The following is a 23,002-nucleotide window of genomic DNA, read 5'->3' on the forward strand; positions in this document are numbered from 1 at the left end:
GGAGCTTTCTCCTATGAGAAAAAGGCACTTGCTTTGGGTGTTTTTAGAGCTTAGCAGTCACATGGCTTAAGTGCCCCCCAGCCCACCTCTTTATTATTCCGCCAGCATGTAGACCTTGACACCTGGACAACCTCACCTTGGTGCTATGTATTCTAATGCAATCATGTAACGAGAGAGTTAAAAAACACAGAGTGACTCATGATATTAAACCCAACCTCCATTTTGTTCCTGACAGATCCTAAAATCTTACAATAGTTGAACAGGTATCAATCTAATCGTAACTAATACAAATTTTTTGAGGCAGGTCATAAAAAGCCCTATAATTTTAATATTTGTCTTTGCAAATGTTTTCCTCCCTAAAACATTTATGCATGCAAACTGTTTTCCATTTCCACTTTCTAAAATAAATAGAATGCAATGCAATTTGCCTTTCACAAAAGTGGTCAATTCCCACTGGTTTTACAGTGTTTCTAACAATTAAACTACAAGTTTAACTGAGCATATATCTTTAAATATATTACAGTACATTTTGTAAAATCATGTATTTATACCTTCTAAATCATGCTTTCTTCAAAAAAACCTCGTTTTTTTAATAAAGGTGATTTGAAAACAAATTTTGAAAAAAAAAAGATAATTTAATTTTTCTATGCCAATAGACTATAAAGGTAGCATTATTATCCTTTCCTTACCTAAACTGAACAGTACATCAAATAAATGTGATTACAAATTAAAGGAAGCAAACACAGCAGAGTTACATTACTGGAAGGGAGAGAATTAACACTGAAGAACTCAAGAGCCTAAGTTGATGTGGTTTGTCTAATGCAGTAATTACAAGTTCTCTCCCTCAACAGTTTCTTTCTGCTTAGTAAAGATCATAAAGAAAGATACAAAGTCACATGTCCTAGGGGAGAGGACAGACACAAAGGAGATCGCTCCTTGATATGATCAAGTGTATAGAACATTACTTGTAGAAAAAAAGTGGAATATTCATTTTTATATGAATCATTTTAAAATGCAAATAGAATATGTCATGTCTCCAACTCCACTGCAAAATGTTACTGCTTTTTAATTCCTCCTAAATATTCATCCTCATTTAACAAAACGCAGAACAGAACAAGTTGCACATTGGCATTCTGCCGTCATTTCCCACCGCCCAACAACATTTTATTGAGAGAGCAAAAGCTAAAAATCCAATTTGCCCAAAGTAGATGCTCACCATAGTAAGTGAGACGCCCTCTGGCGACATTGCTTCCTCGGGAATTCTCAGCAATGCATTCATAGGAACCCGTATCTTCCTGTTGGAAGTTGGGGATTTCGAGCACACCATTGAACTTCCTCAGTTTAATTTTACTGGAAAAGGGCAGTCCATCACTTCTCCTCCAATTAATCTGAGGTACAGGACTAAGAAGAAAATTGTCAAGTTATTCCTATTTTAAACAGATGCCTGGATGCATTTTAGGCTTGACAAAATAGATCTTCTGTTAGGATAGAGCAAAAAGGCACCAGGTATCAAATGCAGAACATTTCCAGTTGTCAATTACATAAAACTGATACAAGGATTTACCTAACTTGATATTTTAATAAAATAAGTTGTGCATTTTGAGTTAATTCATGATTTAGAAAAAAAAAAGTTGAACACATAATACAACAAACGAACAAGCAAAAGAAAAATAACACCAATCTAGTTCATAAAATTAGGCAGATACAGTCATTTTCTGCAAACTGCCTTTTAAGTTTCAACCCAAATTATGTATGTGCATTTTGCTTATATTTTATTTTTCCTTTGCTTCTAAATGAAAGAAAATTTTAGAAAAGAAGGAAAAGAAGAGTCTGTCAAAAACTATCTTGATCTTTTACAGCAAACTATTTCAGCACATTGGAGTAAATGTTATAAAACTTACTTTCCAAGAGCAAAACATTCCAATTTCACAGTTGCACCTTTAGCTGCTGGAAGAGTTTCTGGAAACTGCACTTCTATTTTTGGTTCATATTCACCCATCACACCTGTAAATCCACAATACAAGGTTAATAGTTTCAACGTTTCCTTTAGAATTGTCCCATTTTTCTTATATAAAACTTTCTTTTGCTCCATTTTGAACTAGTTGCTCTAATGATTTAAATTACTCACTAGCCATCCATTAGGTACTTTTCAAAACAGAGATAACTGGGCCAAACATGCAACATTACTAAACATCAGGGACCTTTGATTCCATGATTCATAAATTACCGCTTACAGAGTGGTTCCAAGAAAACCATTATGCCCTTCACATTGTGTAAAATGGGAGGCCTTTTCATTCTGCATTTAATCTGGACATTTCTAGTCAAACTGAAATATACAATGTATTATGACTTCCTGAAATATCCTAAAGAGCAAAAATTATGGGAGGGAATTTACTTAATGGTACCCTGGTAGCAGAGAAACCAATCTTAAACTTATTAAATGGCACACTGGAGACAAGAAACAGTAACTTAATAAATGAGAAAGATCAAATTCAATTATAACTGACTGGAAAGAAATGCTTAGGTAATATGTGGTCATGGCATTGTGCTGTATCAGATATGGTTTTGTGTAAGGGGGGCAGTTATGCAGGCTTACAAATCTGCTTCCTCTGAAGCTCATGCGCATTGCATTGAAATAGCAATGAAGGGGTTGAGGAAACATTCTTTTTTCTTTTTAGCTTTACTGAGGTATGATTAGCAAATAAAGATTACATATATTTAGACTGTACAACCTGTTTTTTTTTTTTTACTGTGTACAATGTGATGATTTAATATATGTATACATTGTTAAATGATTATGTCAATCAAGTTAACACATCTAGCACCTCACATAGATACCATTTTAATTTCTAAATATTCTCTGGTAAGAACACGTCAGGTCTACTCTCTTAGCAAATCTCAAGTATCAATACAGTATTATTAATTATAATCACTATGCTGTTGGGGATGGGGGAAATGGGGAGTGGTTGGTCAAAGAGTACAAACTTCCAGTTATAAAATGAGTAAGCTTTGGGAATCTAGTGTACATTTATTTATTTATTTAATTTTTTCCCCATTTTTAAAAATTTAAATTCAATTAATTAACATATAATGTATTATTGGCTTCTGAGGTAGAGGTCAGTGAATCATCAGTCTTACATAATACCCAGTGCTCATTACATCACGTGGCCTCCTTAATGTCTATCACCCAGTTACCCCATCCTCCCCACCTCCCTCCCTCTAGTGCACATTTAAAAAAAATTTTAAGAGATGCTTTATATCCTACAACAAGATGACCACAGCTTTAAGAACCTCAAGGTGGCTGAAATCAGGAAAGGTGACTTCATGACAATGCAACCTGAGCCCCAGGCTCAGAAGAACCTCATGCTTGGTTCAATGGTGTCCTATCAACATCCTGAAATTCTTAATAATTTCTGAAAAATGGATCCGCCATTTCTATTTTGCACTCGTCTTGAAAACTATAAAGCTGGTCCTGGGAAGGATTAGGTACAAGGACCTATGGTTAATGAATTAATCTTCATCACTGTACTCATAAATATTTTTGTTCCCCCAAAAAATGAAATAATTCTTCGTGATACACTTTTCACTTTTCCCATTTGTTTTTGCTAGTATTCACAACATTTACATTTAGAGTTGCACCTTGAAAGATTTCCTACCATCAGAACGTAGCACCAGAGGAGTTGGGGAGCCCAGCACCCTAGCGTTCGTCACCGTACTGGTCACCACACATGTGTAATTACCCACATCGGACGGCTCAACCTTGGCTATATAGAGGTGGCCTGTCTCTTGAGAGACAAATCTCCGACTGTCTTCTTCAACAAATGATGGATATTCATTGAAGATCCAAGCATATGACAGTTCTAATAAAATTTGGGGGGAAAAGAAATTCCATCATTAAGGAAAGTTTTCCATATTATACTAAAAAATACACAAAACCACCTTTACCACAAAGTACTGCTCAGTGCTTTTATTGCAGGTCATGAAGAGAAAGAGTTCTGTGAACTGATTCTGCGGTCAGTCTGCATAATGGTGGAGGACACTGCTGATTAGCATTCTTGTGCGAGCAATAGTTATTACCATCATCATTATCACTACTCCAGACACCTCCTGACAAGTCTCTCTGGCTTCAGTCTTTCTCCCTTTTAATTTGTATCTCCACACCACACATTCTGTGATCTTTCAATTTACCAATCTCATCATGTCAGTTTCTGATATGACAGTTTTCTGCAATTCCTTGGTACTCTTGGGAATAATGCAAAATTTCTTAACCTGAATAGGAGACTCTGCAGGGTTAAGGCCCTGCTTAAAGCCTTAGCACCTGGGTGTCTTTGCACCTGCTGCTCTAGAAGCCTGCAGTGTCCTTCTTCTCCATCCACTCTTCTGCCTTCCTCCCCCCTTTCAACACTAAACCCCATTTTGCCACAATAACTTCCAGATGGTTTTCAAAGCGTGGTTCCAAATATAAGGAACTGCCTCCTCAGAGAAGTCTTCCTTCATCCTTGTCCTCAGGGTAGATTCTCCTATCTAGAGCAACTCGAAGCTCACATCAGTTAAAGCACTTACTGCTTGTATGTAATGGTCTTGTTTAGTTATCTGTCGTCCCACCACTTGGTAAACACTGATGTCAACTTTTATCCTGACTGCCCTCCCCCACCCAATTAGCAAAATGAAATATCCAAAGACACTTAATAGTCCTCAATAAACATTTATTGAGTTAATTAAGGATACAATTATGCTACCATCTCCTATGTAAAGTCCAGTGTGAGTTTTCTTGACTTTCAGGGTCAAGGTAAACCAACTTTCTCCAAAGGAACTAATTTTCTTCTACTCTGTGGTAATGAGGGTAAATAATACGATGCTGCATTGTTCTAGATGCCCGCATTTTTCAGAGGCAAGTTGTTATTTAAGCACAGTTACCATGGTTGGCTCATTTGATTCCTTCTTTCCATGGCCCTATTGTCTTTTACAATTTCATCAGCCTTACTATATTGGTTCATTACTGTAATGCTTTTTCAAAAGAATTTTCAGAAAATGTATGTAATGAAAATAAATTCAGTGAGTAATAAATTCAGGATATATTGAAGGCATAATTCCAGGGATGAAGGGTCTTTGCTTTTGGTAAAGGGGGACGGTAAGTCAGTACACAAAGAACACTGAGACAATGTAAAAGGGCTGGGTGAGAGTTACTCTGGATTTCAGAGGAAGGAGAGGTGACATTGTCTCATGACTAAAGAATGGGTCTTAAAGGACAGAAGAACATTCTGAGAGGCAGGGATAATAAAAGCACTCCAGATGAAGTGAGGAGCATGTGAAAAGCAAGCAGGGGAGAGAACACAGTAAGTACCTGTTGGCAAGGAGACAGGACTGACTCCCTTCTGCCTTCAATGCAAATGGGAATGTTTGATGATTCCAAAGGTTAGCAATTCAGTGGCAAACTGTGTGCACGTTTAGAGACAAGGATTTTTAACCTTGAACTGCTCTCCACATCATTCTATCCTATCAGTAGAGTGTTTCATGACATTTCAATCAGTCATCTGATAGGTTGTGAAATCTAAAGTTGTTTGTTGGACTGTATGAAAAAAAAAAACAAAACAAAAACGTGTCTCAAACGTCCACTCCACAGTTGGCCTCATGCCTACCCCGATGGTACTTTTCTCTTATAATAGAACTAAATAAACCACAGAGTTAAAGAATGCTGGTCAGGGAAGCTGAGTTCTGCAATTGTTGAAATTGACAGCTGTGGAAGCCTTAGCTCCTTAGGCTCTTCTGCTGCAGTAAGCATCCAGTCCCACGCCAACATCCCCTAACCCCCGTAACCTCACCTTGCTTTAAAGAGGGCAAAGCCATCTCATTCTGCTTTTCAAAGTGTTCTATCCATGAAGTTAATATGATTGCGCCTCTCCCTTTCATTTTTTATTTAAAAATGTCTCTTTTGTCCAGTGAGTGTAAAACTTCCACTGCTCCCCAACATATATGTTATAGACCTCCGCTGGTGTCAAGAACAAGAAGTCAACCTTATTAAACCAGTTTATACTAAAATGAGAATGGCTGGTGGAAAGAACTCAGATTCAGAGTCAGAAAACCTAAAATCGAATAAATTCATGTAAGAAATACTATATAGCAAGGAGAATGCCTGATCAATAAGTACACGCAACACTTTGGAACAAATATTACATATGTAATTTAGACTGAAATGTGATAAGGCTCCACTCGTAGTATTTTTTCTAATCCCAAATTAATACTGTTAAGATTTAAATATTGTACTATCATGATATTGTCATACAGATATTGTGGTGGCTTTGCCTATATGACCCTAGTGATGAAGGATTGTTAGAAGAGAAGAAAGTCAAAATTATTATCATTTTAAGGCTGCTTCCAAAATGAGCATGGAGAAGTGAATACAGATGAATTGAAGGGAGGGTTGTGGTAGACACGGAAGTGTCCCACTTAGGTCTCACTTCAGGAGAACTTAATGCCTAGAACACAGTTACTGGAAGCTTCCACCTGCTAGCCCATGAGTGCCACGGCTGCACTTTCCTGGGGCTGCTTCTAGCTAATGGATGAAGCCCACTGGGGTGTTCATGCTGGCCCATTCCCCCTGGTGCAGGATTTCCCCCACGGGCAATTCTGGTTGGAGACATCCCATCAGATAACGCCTATTCTCAGAACTTCCTGGTGGTCTGGTGTTCTTCCTATCAAAGTTTTCCTCTCCTCTCTTTGCTCACAGTTATCAGGCTTGAATCTCAGACTGAGGTTCCCTCTACCAATTTCTGCTCCCTCCCCGTTTATCTTTCACAGGCACTTTCTCCAGGAATTTTTTTTTTTTTTTAATAACAAGTCTGATCCTCTAATCCCATCTTGGGGTCTGCTTCTCAGAAGACTTGAACTGACACAGTGTTGCTGAATCTGAGCAACAGACTCTCCTCTGTATTAGAAATGGCCCCTTCCCTTAGACCTGGAAGAAATAACCTCTTTTACTGACCTCCTTTTTCAATAACTGTGTAATCCCCTCACCTCACCCTCAGGCTCTTCAAATTTACAAACTCATTCCTACTTGATTCTTAGTACCTACTCTCAGACAAGCCCGGACAAATCAGCAGTGGGGAGGAAAACCGTGTAAGCCCATCCTGAGACCTCCACCAAACAAAGAAGAAACAATAGAACCTTCATCCCCCCTGGGCTATATTACTGAGCAGAAGCCCTAAAACTATCATTCATAATTTGAGAATCCAGTGGAGAAAAGCTGTTTTTTTTTTTTTTAAGATTTTTATTTATTTATTTGAGAGAGAGAGAGAGTGAGAGAGAGTGAGAGAGAGAGCATGAGAGGAGAGAGGGTCAGAAGGAGAAGCAGACTCCCCGCTGAGCAGGGAGCCCGATGTGGGACTCAATCCCAGGACTCTGGGATCATGACCTGAGCCGAAGGCAGCCCAACCAACTGAGCCACCCAGGCGCCCAAAGCTGCTGTTTTGTAGGAATTAGTACTCCTGCATTCTTCTCTGAGAATCTGTATAATCAGGCAGATTTGGGGGTCTATCGTGGAACGGCATACAGGTATCCCTTGAATTACAAAGTGCTTATATTTATGAACCATCACCCAAAGCGTATTACAGATGTGATCTTCACACAATCATGCGGACTGTATACTCCCTGTATATTATATGGTGTAGAAAGACATTTTAAAGAATTTTCAACAGCACTCCCTCTCTCTTCACATCCTAATAGCATGGTGTGTATACTTGTGAATTAAAAGTGCAGTAACATGGCCTAACATTGGAATACATGTAACCAGAATACCATAAATGGTCTTTCTCCATATTTCTTCCAAATAGTATATCCTCACAAATACAAGAGAAAAAAAGATCTTTGATGAACAGCACAAAATTTTAACTCTAATGTTTTCAGCTGGGGTAAACAGGAAAAACAGGAAAGAGGGAGGAAGAGCCACTTTAGGGAAGGAAGAGGTTGTACTGTAAGTCGATTCTGAGACTCAGGTAGGTAACCTAGAAGGAAATGCCCAATGGGTGGGCGAGATCTTTAAATACAAGCTTAGGAGAGAGGTTGGGCCTAATAATGGCATGGCGGGCAGAACCATGACCCCCAGAATATGTCAACACCCTGATCCCTGAAATCTTGAACATGTTACCCGACATGGCAAGAGGGACTTCGCAGATGTGATTAAATTAAGGATATCGAGATGGGAAGATTATCTTGGATTATCAGGGGTGGGTGGAAGGTCATCATTAGAGTCCTTGTAAGGGGGAAGCAGGAGGGTCAGAGAAGAGGAACTGGGACTGCAGAAGCAGGGGTGTCAGCCAGAGAGTGCTATTTGAAGATGCTAAGTTGGAAGAAGGGGCATGAGTCAAGGAAAAGAGGTGGTTTCTAGAAGCTGGAAAAGGCAAGGCAATGGATTCTCCCCTGGAGCCTTCAGAGCCTTCAGCAGCCCTGTCAACATCTGGCACCTTGACTGTAGGTCGGGGACACCTGTATTGGACTTCTGGCTTACAGAATTGTAAAATAATAAATCCATGGTGTTTTAAGCCACTACGTTTGTGGTAATTTGCCATACCAGCAAGAGGAAACCAATAGAAATAATAATAATAATAGATAACAATCAGATATCGTTATTAAGTCCAAGCGCAGTGCTAAGTGGTAGAGATAAAATTTCCAGAGAAAAACAGATGACCAGAGACCAAAAAAATGGAGAAAGCCTGCAGTTAGAAGGCCTAAGAAAGAATCATATTTTATACAAAATGATTATAAGACCTATACAGTGGCAGGGGGTGGGGTATTCCAAAAGAGGCAGCAAATCACAGCAACCCCAAAGCAAATGAATTAGTGTTCTACCGTTTTATACAAAGATTCAGATCCTTGGGATGCATGGGTGGCTCAGTCCGTTAAGCTTCTGATTCTTGGTTTCGGCTCAGGTCATGATCTCAGGGTCGTGAGATTGAGCCCTGCCTTGGGCTCCACGCGGGGCATGGAGTCGGCTTGAGGTTCTCTCTCTCCCTTTCCCCCTCCCCCCGCTAAAAAACAAAACAAAAAACACACAAAGATTTAGACCCTTAACGACTTATGGACCATAAGAAATCAAATCTGTATTTAATATGGTATATACAGTCATGACAGTTACAACAGAAATTTGTAGCACCTACCTACCCTTCTTTACAGACTTTCTTATTGAGATGGAATGAGACATAACTTTTATGTCTTAGAGAGAAGACCTGCACTCTTTCATTTATTGCCTGCATGACCGTGTTAAAATATATGGCATCACTCTGACTGAAAACATTAGAGAATTATGTGATTTATTGCATTCTGAATAAAGTAAAAAAAATACCTGCTGTAATACTATCCGAGTTTACTTATAAAAATCTGCGTTTGCAATAAACATTAATTGTATACTGCAAAGTAAAATATATATAAAATCAGCGTTCTTTGGAGATTTTTCAACATCATTTTATGTATGATGATAAATACAAAGCTATCATAAAAATGATAATTTTATATACTCAAATGAAATAGACTTTACAAAACCTTTCATAACCTGTGGTGTAAATCACAAACACATTATGCCAAAACAACCTGGCCACTGGGCTTTCTATTAACAACTCTACGTTAATATTAGGTATGTGAAATACTTTTTATTAGAGAGCAAAGAGGCTTTACCAATCAGAGCCATAAATTAAGATAATGAAGTGCTGAAACTGCTTTCTGAAAAAGAAATATGTGACAAATGACATCGCTCCTCCGGCCGCATTTTTTCCCAGGTCACTTAAGTACGAGGCCAGTCAATTTCACAGGAAATATGTCACTCTAGTGTTTACCTGTAGATACATTAATACACATACTACGGACATTTAAGGGTTTATTCCTAGTTTCATTATGAAATTCTATTATGAGGGAGATTTAATCCTTTATATAGGCATTTCCTAGAAAAGTTGTCCAAACCGCAGTTGAACAAAATTGTAGAACTAACTTTGGCCCTTTTCTCTGGTGCCAACTGGAAAGTTTGACCTACCTTAAAAAGAAGGCATATTAAAAGGTCATGGGAACTTGCTGGATGTCATTCAAGATTTGTATCACCAATTCAGACAACTGGGAAGGAAATTTGGCTACAGAGCTTAGAGTCGACACCCACTGATGAAGGATCTGAGACAGTACATATTCAAAACTCTAGAGCCATGTAGAAAACTGAAGATATTTAAGGTTCAAAGAACAAAAGGTCAATGGTTAGGATTGAAAAGTCTGTACCCTCAAAGCCGAAGGCATCTATGGACCTTTCCAACATTTCAGCGTGCTATCTTTCAAAAGCTGTTTTGTAAGTTGTTGCGTTGAGGGCAACATTACATATGCTGCAGGTTCCTTGGTTAGCCTATAAATGTCTGCCTAATCTATTTTTACTTAGAGTACCAACAAGTGTGACTTTTGAGGGGAGGAAAAAAAAACCCAACGTAAAAATGACATTCCTTCATCCTTTTATACTTCCCGGCTGATTTTAGGTCAAGAGCCAGCAAAGTATAGCTAGGGGGTCAAGTTACAAAGCTACCCGCTTCGTAAACTAAATATTTTGGAACATACTCACATCTATCCAGTTGTTATTGTCCGTGGCTGCTTTTATGCTACAAAAGCAGAGCTGGGGAGCCGCAACAGAGACTATATGGCCCATAAAGGCTAAAATATTTATCTGACTAAACTTGTAAGAAAAAGTTCGATGACTCATGTTCTAGGTTAGTATTAGCCCCGGACCAAGTTATGAGTTTGGCGATCTTTACCTGCCTTACTTTACTTTTACACCTCTCTTCCTTATAAGACTGTCATACTGTCCTAACCACCACATGAAGATTCACAGCACTTAGGCTAGTCCCCTAAATCTTCTGTACTCCTCTCTCTTGCTTTAGTCCTGCCACCTTTTGGGAGCACATATGAGAGATTTCCATTGCATAACGGAAGCTCCCAAGAGATAATGCAGTTTCCTGATGTGCTCTGTGACCACCATTTTTGGTTCTACCATTTTCTTTCAGAAACAGGAATATTTTCAGTGGGTACCTGCATATTCCATCATTGTGACTCCACAAGACTCTGTCTTCATTTTTAAAGAAAATTTATTTATTTATTTATTTATTTATTTGAGAGAGAGAGAGAGAGAGAGAGTGAGAGACCATGAGCAGGGGGAAGGGGGGAGAGAGAGAGAATCTTGAGCAGACTCCCCGCTGAGCGCAGAGCCCAAAGGATGCAGGGATTGATCCCAGGACCCTGAGATCATGACCTGAGCCAAAACCAAGATTTGGAAGCCTAATCGACTGAGCAACCCAGGTGCCCTTGTCTTCAGTTTTAATGCCAGTGAAGCTCTTCTAACAAATACCTTCATCTCCTTCCTGGTACTGTGGCTGCTGAAACTGATGTGGTACCAAAGTGAAGTAGCCCTCCAGAGGCCATTCTTTATTTTTGCTTGGATACATACACTCTTTTTTCTCACGAAGAACTTTTTAATTTTCCCCAAAGAACCAACACTCTCCCATTCTTTTTTTTTTTTTAAGATTTTATTTATTTATTTATTTGACAGCGAGAGAGCGAGAGAGAGAGAGAGAGAGAGAGGTCACAAGTAGGCAGGCAGAGGGAGAAGCAGGCTCTCCGCGGAGTAGGGAGCCTGATGCAGGGCTCGATCCCAGGGCCTTGAGATCATGACCTGAGCCGAAGGCAGACGCTTAACCAACTGAGCCACCCAGGTGCCCCCAACACTCTCCCATTCTTAATACAAGTTGTTTCAGTGGACTGACTCCACCCTTGTCTCCTTGTTCCAAGGAGATCTCAAGATGAGGACGTGCAAGTGGGGGCCAACTTCAATGACACTCAAACTCTGCTGTCTGGCAATGACTTAGGGTAACTGAGAAGGGGAAAGAGCAAAATCATCGGCAAGACATTTACTGACCTACTTCCTTTGGCCAGGATATTAAGGAAGCATGACATTGTTAAAGAAAGTAGTTTAAATTTTCCTAAGAGAAAATGAGACCTAATCAGGATGGGCCAGTTACTGTGATGTCTTCTGAAGACAGGACAATCCTGTCTTGTCACAGACCCAACCTGCAGTTACTGCGACCCCTTGGTTGTATGTGGACTTACTGCTATAGTGATGAAACTCAGGCAGAAACCCCCAAAATGATAAGAGTCAGATCTTAAGGTAAGAGAGACTTGGGGAACATAATGAATTTCTTTTCTGCTTCCTTGTTTCATTATAAAAATATGCTTTTCAAAGGAGTTTGAGGCTCTGAAAATGTTAGAAAGCAATTTTAAGATTAGCTCAAAACCCAAATGCTGCGGATGACTACAAGTTTCATTGCCAAGACCTGCTTGTGCAGCTGAAAGAAAGTGCTTTGTAATAGCACATTTCGCACAACGCCACGCTTGATGCCATGTGTATGTCGGTGTGCAGATCTTAAATATATGCCAATCCCTCTTGCCAGGTTTGCACTTTCCTCATCACTTATACTGAATAATAGACATTTTTTATTACTTCAGTGACAGTAAATAACATTTTCCTTTTAAGTGCAGTCTAGTAGAAGCTAAAGAATCCTATAGCTCATGGGAGTGCTAATTGGAGCCAATTATAATTTGATTGACCTGCCTCCCTATTAAAATGATATGCAAAATTTACACTGTCCTTGCAAAATGGAAATTTTCTAGTACAAGCTAACTATAGGAAGCCCACCCTTTAATGAATCCAAAGGTAGTGCTCTTGGGTTACAATTTCCACATCAACTCTCAGAAGCTAATTCCAGACAGGGGCTTCACTGGGTTGCAAATGATACAAAAGAACTCTACAGATGGGGAAAATGTGCAATAAAAATAACTGAAGTAATTAAGGACTAGTAGATAAAGGAGCAGCATCACAATAACTGTCCATTCCTCATTAGGTCTCATTTTCTTGTATTCTTTCCTTAAGGAATGTCATGGGGACTTGATATTTCTCTTCTTGCCATGTGGGTGATTTTTTTTATAGCAGAATAAAATGTCCACTATCACCGGTAAATAGAATGTGTTTATTAGCAGAAGATGAAGTCACCCTACCAAATCACAGGGGTCTTCTTACTGGGTACAATAAAGTTGTCCTCAGGAAGCTGGAGAAATTAATGTTTCTCTCTCTCTTTCACACACACACACACACACACACACACATATACACACATACACCCACAAAATACTACCATTTGACATTAGTAGCACATCAAACTGTTCATCAAAATAGTTTTAATACTATTTAAAAACTTATTTTAAAATGGATCTTTACCCTTTGTGGTCTGTAACTCCTCTGAATAATAGACTTTAAATAGTAGTGGTTTTATTATAAATTATACTTTTGAAATAGTACAAAGTCACCTGATTTTTAAAAATGACTATGTAAATGTCTGATTATGGCAGGATATGCAATTATGTCTGAATATCCCCAATAAACTTGATAACAAAAAACAACGCCCCCTAAAATCTATCATCAAATGTAATTCCCATGCTTCACATCTATCAATGCCAACCTCTTTAGGCACTAAGGGATATGCTCAGGAGATTTCACAGAAGCCTCGGGTTCAAGTCAAATATAGATGATAGTTTGTAGGCTTTGAAAAAAGATGGGACTTTGAAAAATAGCATTTGTATTACGTCATGTTCACTTGCTTGTTATGCTAAATTATAGACACACGTGTTTACACATACATTTCTTCTCTGCCTCCAGTGTTTCTAGTCCTTGCCTACTTGGCTATGAAGATATGTTCAAGGAAAAATCTATCATTCTATCACTCTGTAAAAAATTGCCATACTTTTTCTGTGACTTTAATAATTTACCTGAATCAAACCCTGCTGATGTTAGAGAGAAATACACATAAGGAAATAAGAGCCTATTGTTCAAATGCAGGTTTTAGTTAAAATTCTCATTTGCTTAGTGTTTGACTTTTTTTAGAAATCATCTTTCTGACCTTTGTTTCTAAAGATTTACTACGTTGACCAATTGGCTTATTTATCAAATCCTCAATATCGTTGTTACTTTACATTTGATCCCTCTCTATCAATTTCTTTCTCTTTATAGTATACCCAGTCAGTGCAAGAATGATTTTTGGTCAATGAAAGATCAATACTTAAAGAAGTATCTGAAAGTCCCTAGTTCAGGGACTTTTTCACAATTTATACCACCCAGGTACAAGGAACAGTAAGAGGTAAAAGTTAGGAAAAAAATAATATATTGCTCTTATTCTGTCCATACCCTGCCATTGTGAGCTCCTCAAAATGATAGCTATTTATGTCATGTGAGATTCTTTATATTTTACAAAGAACTTTTGATCTATTATTAATTTCTAGTAGTAGACTTAACCATTGCTACTTTAGAAGGTTTTACTTATCCCTATTTTATTTTTCAACATGCCAGTTACCTGTTTACAAACATCATATTCAACTAATAGATGTGCACTGTATTGGTCAATAAATGCAGAGGTGTAAGAATAAGTGAATAGCAAGCTGATGGAGAGTATGTCAAAGGCAGCATTTCAACTATGAATTCTTTAATACTGTATTCCAGTGCTATGCAGCGCTTATTTTTCAGTGTCTGGCTAATGGACTAATGACCCTGCTAGTCATTCTTAAGGGGACCACTAGGATTCTAATCTGAATCTCGTTCTAATATAAAAATATTGAACGAATATTGGCTTCATTGTGATTTTCAAAATTGAAGAACAGAAGTCCACTGAGGCAGACAGAGTTTTAAAAAAAGGCATCCTAATTACACTTCAAGTTAGTAACGGAGCTCATCTGTGCCTCATGCAGAAGGTTGCAAAGCTCATGCCATAATCTTCAGTTGGTAAAAAAGGACAATGACCTTTCAAGCCAGCTCAAGTATTTAATATAATCTAAGTATGTTGTTCTATTGACAGTTGTCCCTAAAATGCGGTCAAGTGGTCAAGTTTATGTTTACTACTTCAGTTAATTTCTTTCCTTTTACATTTTTCAAACAACAAACAAATTATAATAGAAGTTGTAAGAGCACTGACTTTTCTTTTTCTTTCTTTTCTTTTCTTTTTTCCCCCCCCTTTTTTGGCTCCAAATGTATTTACCTAAAACAATACAAAGACATGCAAAGCAACCACCTGCTCCCTCTTTCAAACATTTTTGTACAGAGCACTGCTGGTAAGGGAGACAGGTTTCCTTGTGAAAAGGAAAAATAGCAATCATGTGAGTATTCTTCAGCCAATATGATGAAAAGGTTTTCTTTCCAAGAAGAAAAATATGCAGATCTACAGTGTACGAACATTAGATTCTGCCTTGATCAAAGTTGAGAATAAATTTATGAGGAACGTTAATCTGTTTGACATAAATGTTCACTGATCCTCTTTAAACTGGAAGTAAACTGAACTTCATTCCTTCCTAACCCAATATTACTTCTTCTATTTGTTCTCCCAAACAATACTGCGTTTTTATTTTTCTGTCTTTTCTCATTTTTTGAGACCATATGTTGTAGAAGGCTCTGGGAATTCCTGAAGTTGCTCATATTTGTTTTTTTTTTTTTTTTTTTTTTAAGATTTTATTTATTTATTTGGCAGAGAGAGACACAGCGAGAGAGGGAACACAAGCACGGGGAGTGGGAGAGGGAGAAGCAGGCCTCCCGCGGAGCGGGGAGCCCGATGCGGGGCTCGATCCCAGGACGCTGGGATCATGACCTGAGCCGAAGGCAGACGCTTAACGACTGAGCCACCCAGGCGCCCCTGCTCATATTTGTTTTATACCACATTTTATTTCAACAACATACCTTCTGGAAAATTTATGAGCATGTTCATTTCTTCCATCCCTTTATTAATTCAATTAGTTGACCTTCCACTGGCATGACATGAAGGGCTTTCCTAGTTTCCAATTTGAATGTATTACATCAAAGATTTTTTAGCATACCATGTTTTAGATCAAGCAACCTTGTAGCAATTTTTTATTTCTCTTACTCATAGATACTTACCATACTTGGGCTCTGATAAAAATAATCAATTTTGTCCTTCTCTTTAGAGAAAGATTTTCAAATTCCAGTTAGAGAATCTGTTTTTGTACCATTTGTTCACCAGAGAAAATATATGAAGGTAATGAGAACAGTCTTAGTAATATGGATTTGATTATCAACCCTATAGGATGCATGATGACTTGTAATGAGGCCAGGTAGACAGAACATGGGCACTGTTCTGTTGTAGCTCCAAACTTCCTTTCAGCCTCCGATATATAAAGATACAAAGGAACACTTCTCTATTGCTTAAGAAGGAGAAACAGCAAAGATAATGGGGATAACAAACTCAAAGAGCATAAAACACTGTTTAAGGACACAACAGTGCTTAACCAAGCTATCTTTCTGATTGTAAAAACAACCTGAAATAAGCTTTTTGGGACATCTTTGGAAGTATGGATTTCCGTGTTAGAGTCATGAGATTTAAGGCTTAGACATTACTTTGTCCCATTCTAGGTATGTGCCTTTGATAAATTATCTCAAACTCTCTGGTCTCAGATTCTCTTCCCTGAAAAAGGAGAAAGTTGCGTGAGAGTGCTTTGGTTGCCAAATATGGATTCTTTGGGAATTGTGGAATTGCTATAAGATTAGAGAATCCACATGCATGCTGTACTTGATGGAGAGACTGAACAAATTATATAACACACAAACAGGTCCTGTTATTTAAAATGTGTAGGCTATACTGTGACTGACAAGAATGTATATTCAATTAAAAAGTGTTACTGAATGGGGCGCTTGGGTGGCTCAGTCGTTTAAGTGTCTGCCTTCGGCTCAGGTCATGATCCTGGAGTCCCGGGATCATGTCCCACATCAGGCTCCCTGCTCAACGGGGAGTCTGCTTCTCCCTCTGCCCTTCACCCTGCTCGTGCTCTCTCGCGCGCGCTCTGTCTCTCTCAAATAAATAAATAAAATCTCTAAAAAAAAAAAGTGTTACTGAATTCATTAGGACTTTGGGGTATCATGTATTTTCTCTCCCCAAAATAAAAACAATAAAAACAACAGAAAACAATAAAAAGCAATAAAAACAGCTAAGTTGAATACTTAAACACTGATACTGATTTTAGCACCAGATACTGATAACACCTTTACATATTAGCTTATTTAATCCTCGCAAAAGTCTATCAGGCAAACAGTGTTATCATCCTGTTTTACACACGTGAGGCAACTAAGACAATTAGGTTAGTCCAAAGTAATAAATAAAATTAGAAGGATTTGAACCCAGGCAATGTGGAACAGAGCCCAAACCACTACACGGGACTGTCTTCTCATTGTATCTTCTCAATCATGTGAGTGATATTAACGTTTTGACAGTTAAAACGAACCCATGAATTCAAAAGGGTTGGGGAGTACTGGTGTTTATGATCCCTTCTATCCCTTCAAATACTGAATCTCCTTTGCAAATTTCATTTCTACAAAAGATGGTCTAGGGTACTAGGTTAAAAACAAGAGTCAATGGCAAACAAACCAAAACCAAACAACAACTACAAAAAAAGAAAAAAAACAACAAAAAACAAAACAAAAAACAAAAAAACAAAAAAGCCCCAAAACCATGACTAGTATCCATCCCTGGTTCTGCTACTTCCAGCTTTGTAATCTAGGGAAAATTTTCCTCTCTCCCTATGCCTCGGTTCCCTTTTGGCAAAATAAAGATATGAATAGTACCTACACCATAGGTTTGGTGTGTGGATTAAATAAGAAAATACAAGGCACTTACAGGCATGCATGACAAATAGTGAGTGCTCAATAAATATTTCTGGTTGTTGTCACTGTTTTTGGTGTTGTTTTGGTCTTGTTGGATTGTCCTCTGTGGGGAACCTACAAAGAAGTCAACTATGCAAAATGCAGGCATTGTGAAGAAAGCAGAGAGGCAGGGCTGACTAACTTGGACTCTGAAGTGAACCAGCCCACCTAGATTCAAGGAGTAAAGATAGAATTTTCTCTGGCAGAACCAGGGAGCAGACCAAATCATATGGAAGAGCTTAAGATGCTGGTCAGGAGGGCAAGGTGAACAAGTTCTCTATGCTTTGCTGATGGTGAGAAGCTCTAAAATCATGATGTGCATGGAGATTTGACTCCTATAACCAACTAGGTTGAGGGATGGGAGTTGTTTTTTAAGTGTTTTAATGGACTGTTAGGAGATACTAAGGTATACACTACTAGATATATAGAAACCATTATATATAAAAAGAGAAGGAAACATGGCAAGAATAAACTTTCATCAAAACAACTGGCAGAACCAGACAGAGAAGAATAAAATCACTAGACAAAATAATTAGGATTAAAATTTTATTCTCAAGAGAAAATGTAAGCCAGAGTAAGCATTCTAAAAAAGTTACCTGGTCTCTTTTGAATAGAAAGCTAATAGGGCCAAACTTGGAATCTGAAAAGATTCAAAGTGCAGGCATGATAAAACACTGCATCCTTTCTGCTAAATTCATCAGATGAACTAAGTCTGCAGCAAGAGCCAGGTTCTCAGTACAGGTGGTGCTGAGTGAGCTGGGGAGTGGGTATGTTGCTCTGCTCAGCACTGGAAGCTATCAATGACTTGGAGTTCTAACTTTGCTTTTGGAAATATTTCCAAATGGGAACAATCATTTCTAAATGTCAGTTCCCTGTCTCTAATCTTAAGTAATGGAAATACCGCATCACATCCCCATGAGGATACTGAGAGCTTGCTCTGCCTTTAAAATCATAAGAGCTATTAATTAAATGCTCATCTCCATGCCATTGTTTTGGGTGAGATGCAGATATTAAATGAATATGAGAAAAGTTCCCCATTCTACTTCACTCTTGAACCCTAATGAAAACATAATGGCACAGACAGGAAAAGAAACAATTTATACTTAACATTTTAACGCCATACATATAAAATGGGATCCTGGTAATTAAAAATGTTCTCTCCTTTTCTTAAATTGATGAATTCTTATTCTCGGGTGAAAGGGAGAATGTTCAAAGGCAGATGATCAGCTCGTCGCAGCTCTGCTGGCTGCCGGTGGCGCGAGGATGGTCTACTACAGCTTTCCGAGGAGCCAGAGATTCAGCTGTCTCAGGGCCACGACGGTTTCCAATAAAAAACAATTCAATGACTTAAAATTACCTTAATATATCTCAAAAGGTGGGTAAGAGATCGTAAAACCAAATAAGCTAATACTGACAAATTAAAAAGGGACGTGAATTTAAATAAAAGTCTACACTGTAAATATTTATTGAGAGCCTAATATATGAGAAGTTTATTGGGAGGACAAACATCTTTTGAAATATTAATTACATAATTCTTACGATAAGAATATGCTTCAACTGAGTGGCTGTCACATCACTGATTTTAGAATTTCAAGTATTTTAAACACGACTGAAAAACTCAGTGCAAGAAAAATCATAGCTTGAAGGTTTTCATAGCTGTTTAAAAAAAGATACAAAGATACATAGAAAATAGATTTTAAAATCCAATAATATATTTATTTTTATTAAAAACTTTCTCACCAAAAAAAAGTATAAAATCAATGCTAATAATTGTATTTATTTTAACAAGTATTTCCCGATAAGTTCTATTCTAAGGGGCAGCTAAAATAGTCTTTGGATACAAAATATATTCTATCCATTTGTCTTCACAGGACATTTCACAAAATTGCCCACAGGCACACAGGCAAGAGAAAATCGACTGGCCTTTACAACCTCAACAAAGAAAGCACTCTTGTCGTCCACGTGGCAGGAAGTCCTGGATAAAATCAGGGAAATGAGAATCTTGAAGGACTCAGCCATCACTTAAAACATATTTAGAAAAGGACAGCTACTCCACCAGACTTTCTTTTCTTCAGCTCTTATGCTAGTTACCAAGTTTTAATGTGATTATTGAAGCGAATTCCCACTGTTTTCCATATTAGAGATCAATATGTATACTCTTGGCATTTGTCCCATACTAAGGACTAATTTTTCAGTTTGTATTCATATTGTCAGCATGCAGCTTCAACTGACTTCACACGCAAGTCACTGACAGAAGAAATGAAGGTATTAAAAATATTTTAATTATTAAAATTATTGACCTTTATCTCTCAAATATGGTATGCTAGATATTTATAGGCAAACTTTGTGGAATTACATTGGCTTTTATATTTGTAGAAGGCTAAATGAAATTAAAATCACCCTGCTAGTGTCACTGAATTAACGAGTTTAGATTAATTTTGTAAATTATTTTACCACACTGTTCAGTAAGTACAAGGTTTCTAGTTACATGAGAGAAAGTGGAATGGGAAGAATATGTCTGCCTCATAAAATCTACTTCAAAAAAACATTTTGCATCAACAAACGTGCTACCTAAAAATGACTCACAAAAGGGTCACAGCCAATTTTTTGTGCTTTATGCTATGCTTTGAAAAGTATGACACATATTGAGTATTCTACAATAAAAACAGCACAAAAAGTCACCGTAGTAACAATAACAGCTATTACTTAATGAGAAACGACTTTGTGCCAGGCATTTTGTCACTGCATGCTGATAGCTCCTTTAAATGTTCATACCACCCCATGAGGTAGGAGTTATTATTCCCATTATACAGATGAGAATATCGAGGCCCATAACAGTTACATGAGATCTCACACAGAGTAGGGCAGGGAAGCAAGGTTGGAACCCAGCTGACTCCTAAGCCCCAGCTCATGAAATGTAAGTCGTCGTGCACCCACTGACTCGGACTTGCCATCAATCTTTCCTCTCTCTTTAATCCAAGCTCTATTCCACGTGCCAAGATAAAAGAGAGAAACTGAAGGCCTAAAATTTAGATCCCAAGCCTAACGACTTGGAAGAAAGCCTTATTATTCTCTCTGCAATAAATAATGAGCTTCTGAAAGATGTAATTAAGATTCTCGGGAACCAGCATGATAATAACTTGTAGGAGTCAACACTACACCTTTGCCTTTTTTCTCCTCTCTTCTTTCAAACTCATCCCCTAGTCACATATCATCCTTACCCCTCACTGCAGTTAAACGGTACAGGGAACTATAGGAAATGATCTTCAAAAAAGGACTCTGAACTTTTAAGAACAAAAATGTCATTTGTTAGTCAAGCGATCTCATTAAGGGGCATTACCCAACAGCTGACTCAGAGCTCTAACAGAGCGGGATTCCAAATCCTGCTGTATTTGACCTAGGTGGGACCCAGACCCCGAAACACTGGCTTTTGTTAAAGGGTATGACTAAATAGAAGGAAAATGTGAAACACCTCTAGCAGCGTGCCATTTTAGACTTTATCTGGCTGCCGAGGGTCTGCTCTTTTTGAAGAAAAGGCTATTTCGTGGCAGCATAATTGGTTCTGATTCCACAGTTTTCTGTGTCAATGTTCTTCCTTCCATGAGGCCCTACAAAGCTTTGAGCTGCACAGGAAATATACAAAATCAAATAAACAGACTCAACGCCTGTGGAAGCTCCAAACACAGTCCCAAAGTTAGGCGCCGTAAGCAAAGCAGAAATCGCAGCAGGGAAGGAGAACTGCACGGGGTCCACAGGAACGGCACGCCAGCCACAGCCCACCAGGCAGACTGGGTCAGGCCAATACCTTGCCCAGTCAACAGTATCCACCCACCCACATGTTGCCCATACGGAACTCCTAGCAGATGCTTGCCCAGCGCAAAGCACGCCATTATAAAGATAGTAATGGAGTCGCCATAAAAGTCGGATTTAGCAGTGTTCACACAAATGGGCAAATATAACTGGGCAATCAAAATTACAATACAAAGGTTAATTTAGGGGAAAAAGGTAGAATTATAAAGGTACTAGGCACTCTGAAGGTCTTTTCTTTTACATTTATTAGCTTCTCTGCCAGTACTCTATTTATTGAAGTATGATAAGAACCCATTCCTGGTCATGAATTACCGCAGATGTGTCTTACTGGAGGAATTAAACACAGAACAGCCTCTAATATGAATGAAGGTGTTTTAATAACTTTGAGTTTGGCAGCCTGATAAAACATTATGATCACCTTGAGATTTATGCTGAAGTGAGCCTCCCTGCTTCACGGAAACAGGCTCCACCTGAATAATCCATGCTTTGCCTAACGACATGCTTCCTCCTTACCATGATACTGTCTCAGATGACAGAAGAGATTAAGCATAATACTCAGAAAGATGCAAAATTGCCAAGACTGCGGACATTCTATAAATATGTGTTTCCTGGGCTGGGAGACAGGAGCGCTCAAAAGCATAAATGGATCTGACTCTACTGCCCATCAACCATGTGACTGACTGAGCCTCAGTGTTCTCATCTGCTAAATGGGGAAAATAATCTCTCTGGCTTTTATGGAGTTGTTGTGAAGACTGAATAGCTAAATATAGCTCAGTGGCACAGACTGAGTGCTCAGTAAATGTTAGCTATTATATTTATTTATTTATTTTCCTTTTTTATTATGTTAATCACCACACATTACATCATTAGTTTTTGATGTAGTGTTCCATGATTCATTGTTTGCATATAACACTTATTTATTTTTAAAGATTTATTTATTTATTTTAGAGAGAGAGAGAGAGAGAGAGCAAGGGAGGGACAGGGAGAGGGATCGGGAGAGAAAATCTGAAGCAGACTCCTCACTGAGCATGGAGCCCAGCTAAATCTCAGGATCATGAGATCATGACCTGAGCTGAAAGCCAGAGTCAGACGCTTAACTGACTGAGTCACCCAGGTGCCCCAACTTTTATTATATTATTATTATATCATAATATTGTATTTATTATTATTATTTTGCACTCTGGTACTTAGATTATTAACACACTGCCTTTTAATTTCAATGAGCATTGTTATTCACTTTCCTCATCTAAGAAGTAGAGATAGGCCCTGGAATGACAAAGAAGGTATGAGAAGCAATGGAAAAGAGGGAATGGGGAGGGGGGGAGGCGGGGAAGGACACAGAATCTAAACCAGGGGCTGGCAATGTTGAGTATTTATTTGAAGGCAAGAGACATTAAAGGGCATGACTCCAACAGACAGGGGCCATGGTTAGAC

General features: G+C 38.3%; 1 protein-coding gene across 4 annotated transcripts in view; it reads right to left on the minus strand.

Moving 5' to 3' along the window:
• Positions 1-23,002, minus strand: part of CNTN3 (contactin 3) — a 331,836-nt gene that overhangs the window by 95,865 nt on the left and 212,969 nt on the right. For all 4 annotated transcript variants that reach the window (XM_032411781.1, XM_032411779.1, XM_032411780.1 and 1 more), the window contains 3 exons: positions 3,657-3,860; positions 1,902-2,004; positions 1,217-1,401 (listed from right to left, as the gene is read on the minus strand). In XM_032411781.1, the coding sequence (XP_032267672.1) occupies positions 1,217-1,401; positions 1,902-2,004; positions 3,657-3,860 (492 nt within the window). The remainder of the gene's footprint in view (positions 1-1,216; positions 1,402-1,901; positions 2,005-3,656; positions 3,861-23,002) is intronic.

This window comes from Phoca vitulina, unplaced genomic scaffold, assembly GCF_004348235.1.
Source record: "Phoca vitulina isolate PV1807 unplaced genomic scaffold, GSC_HSeal_1.0 scaffold13, whole genome shotgun sequence".
Lineage (NCBI taxonomy): Eukaryota > Metazoa > Chordata > Mammalia > Carnivora > Phocidae > Phoca > Phoca vitulina.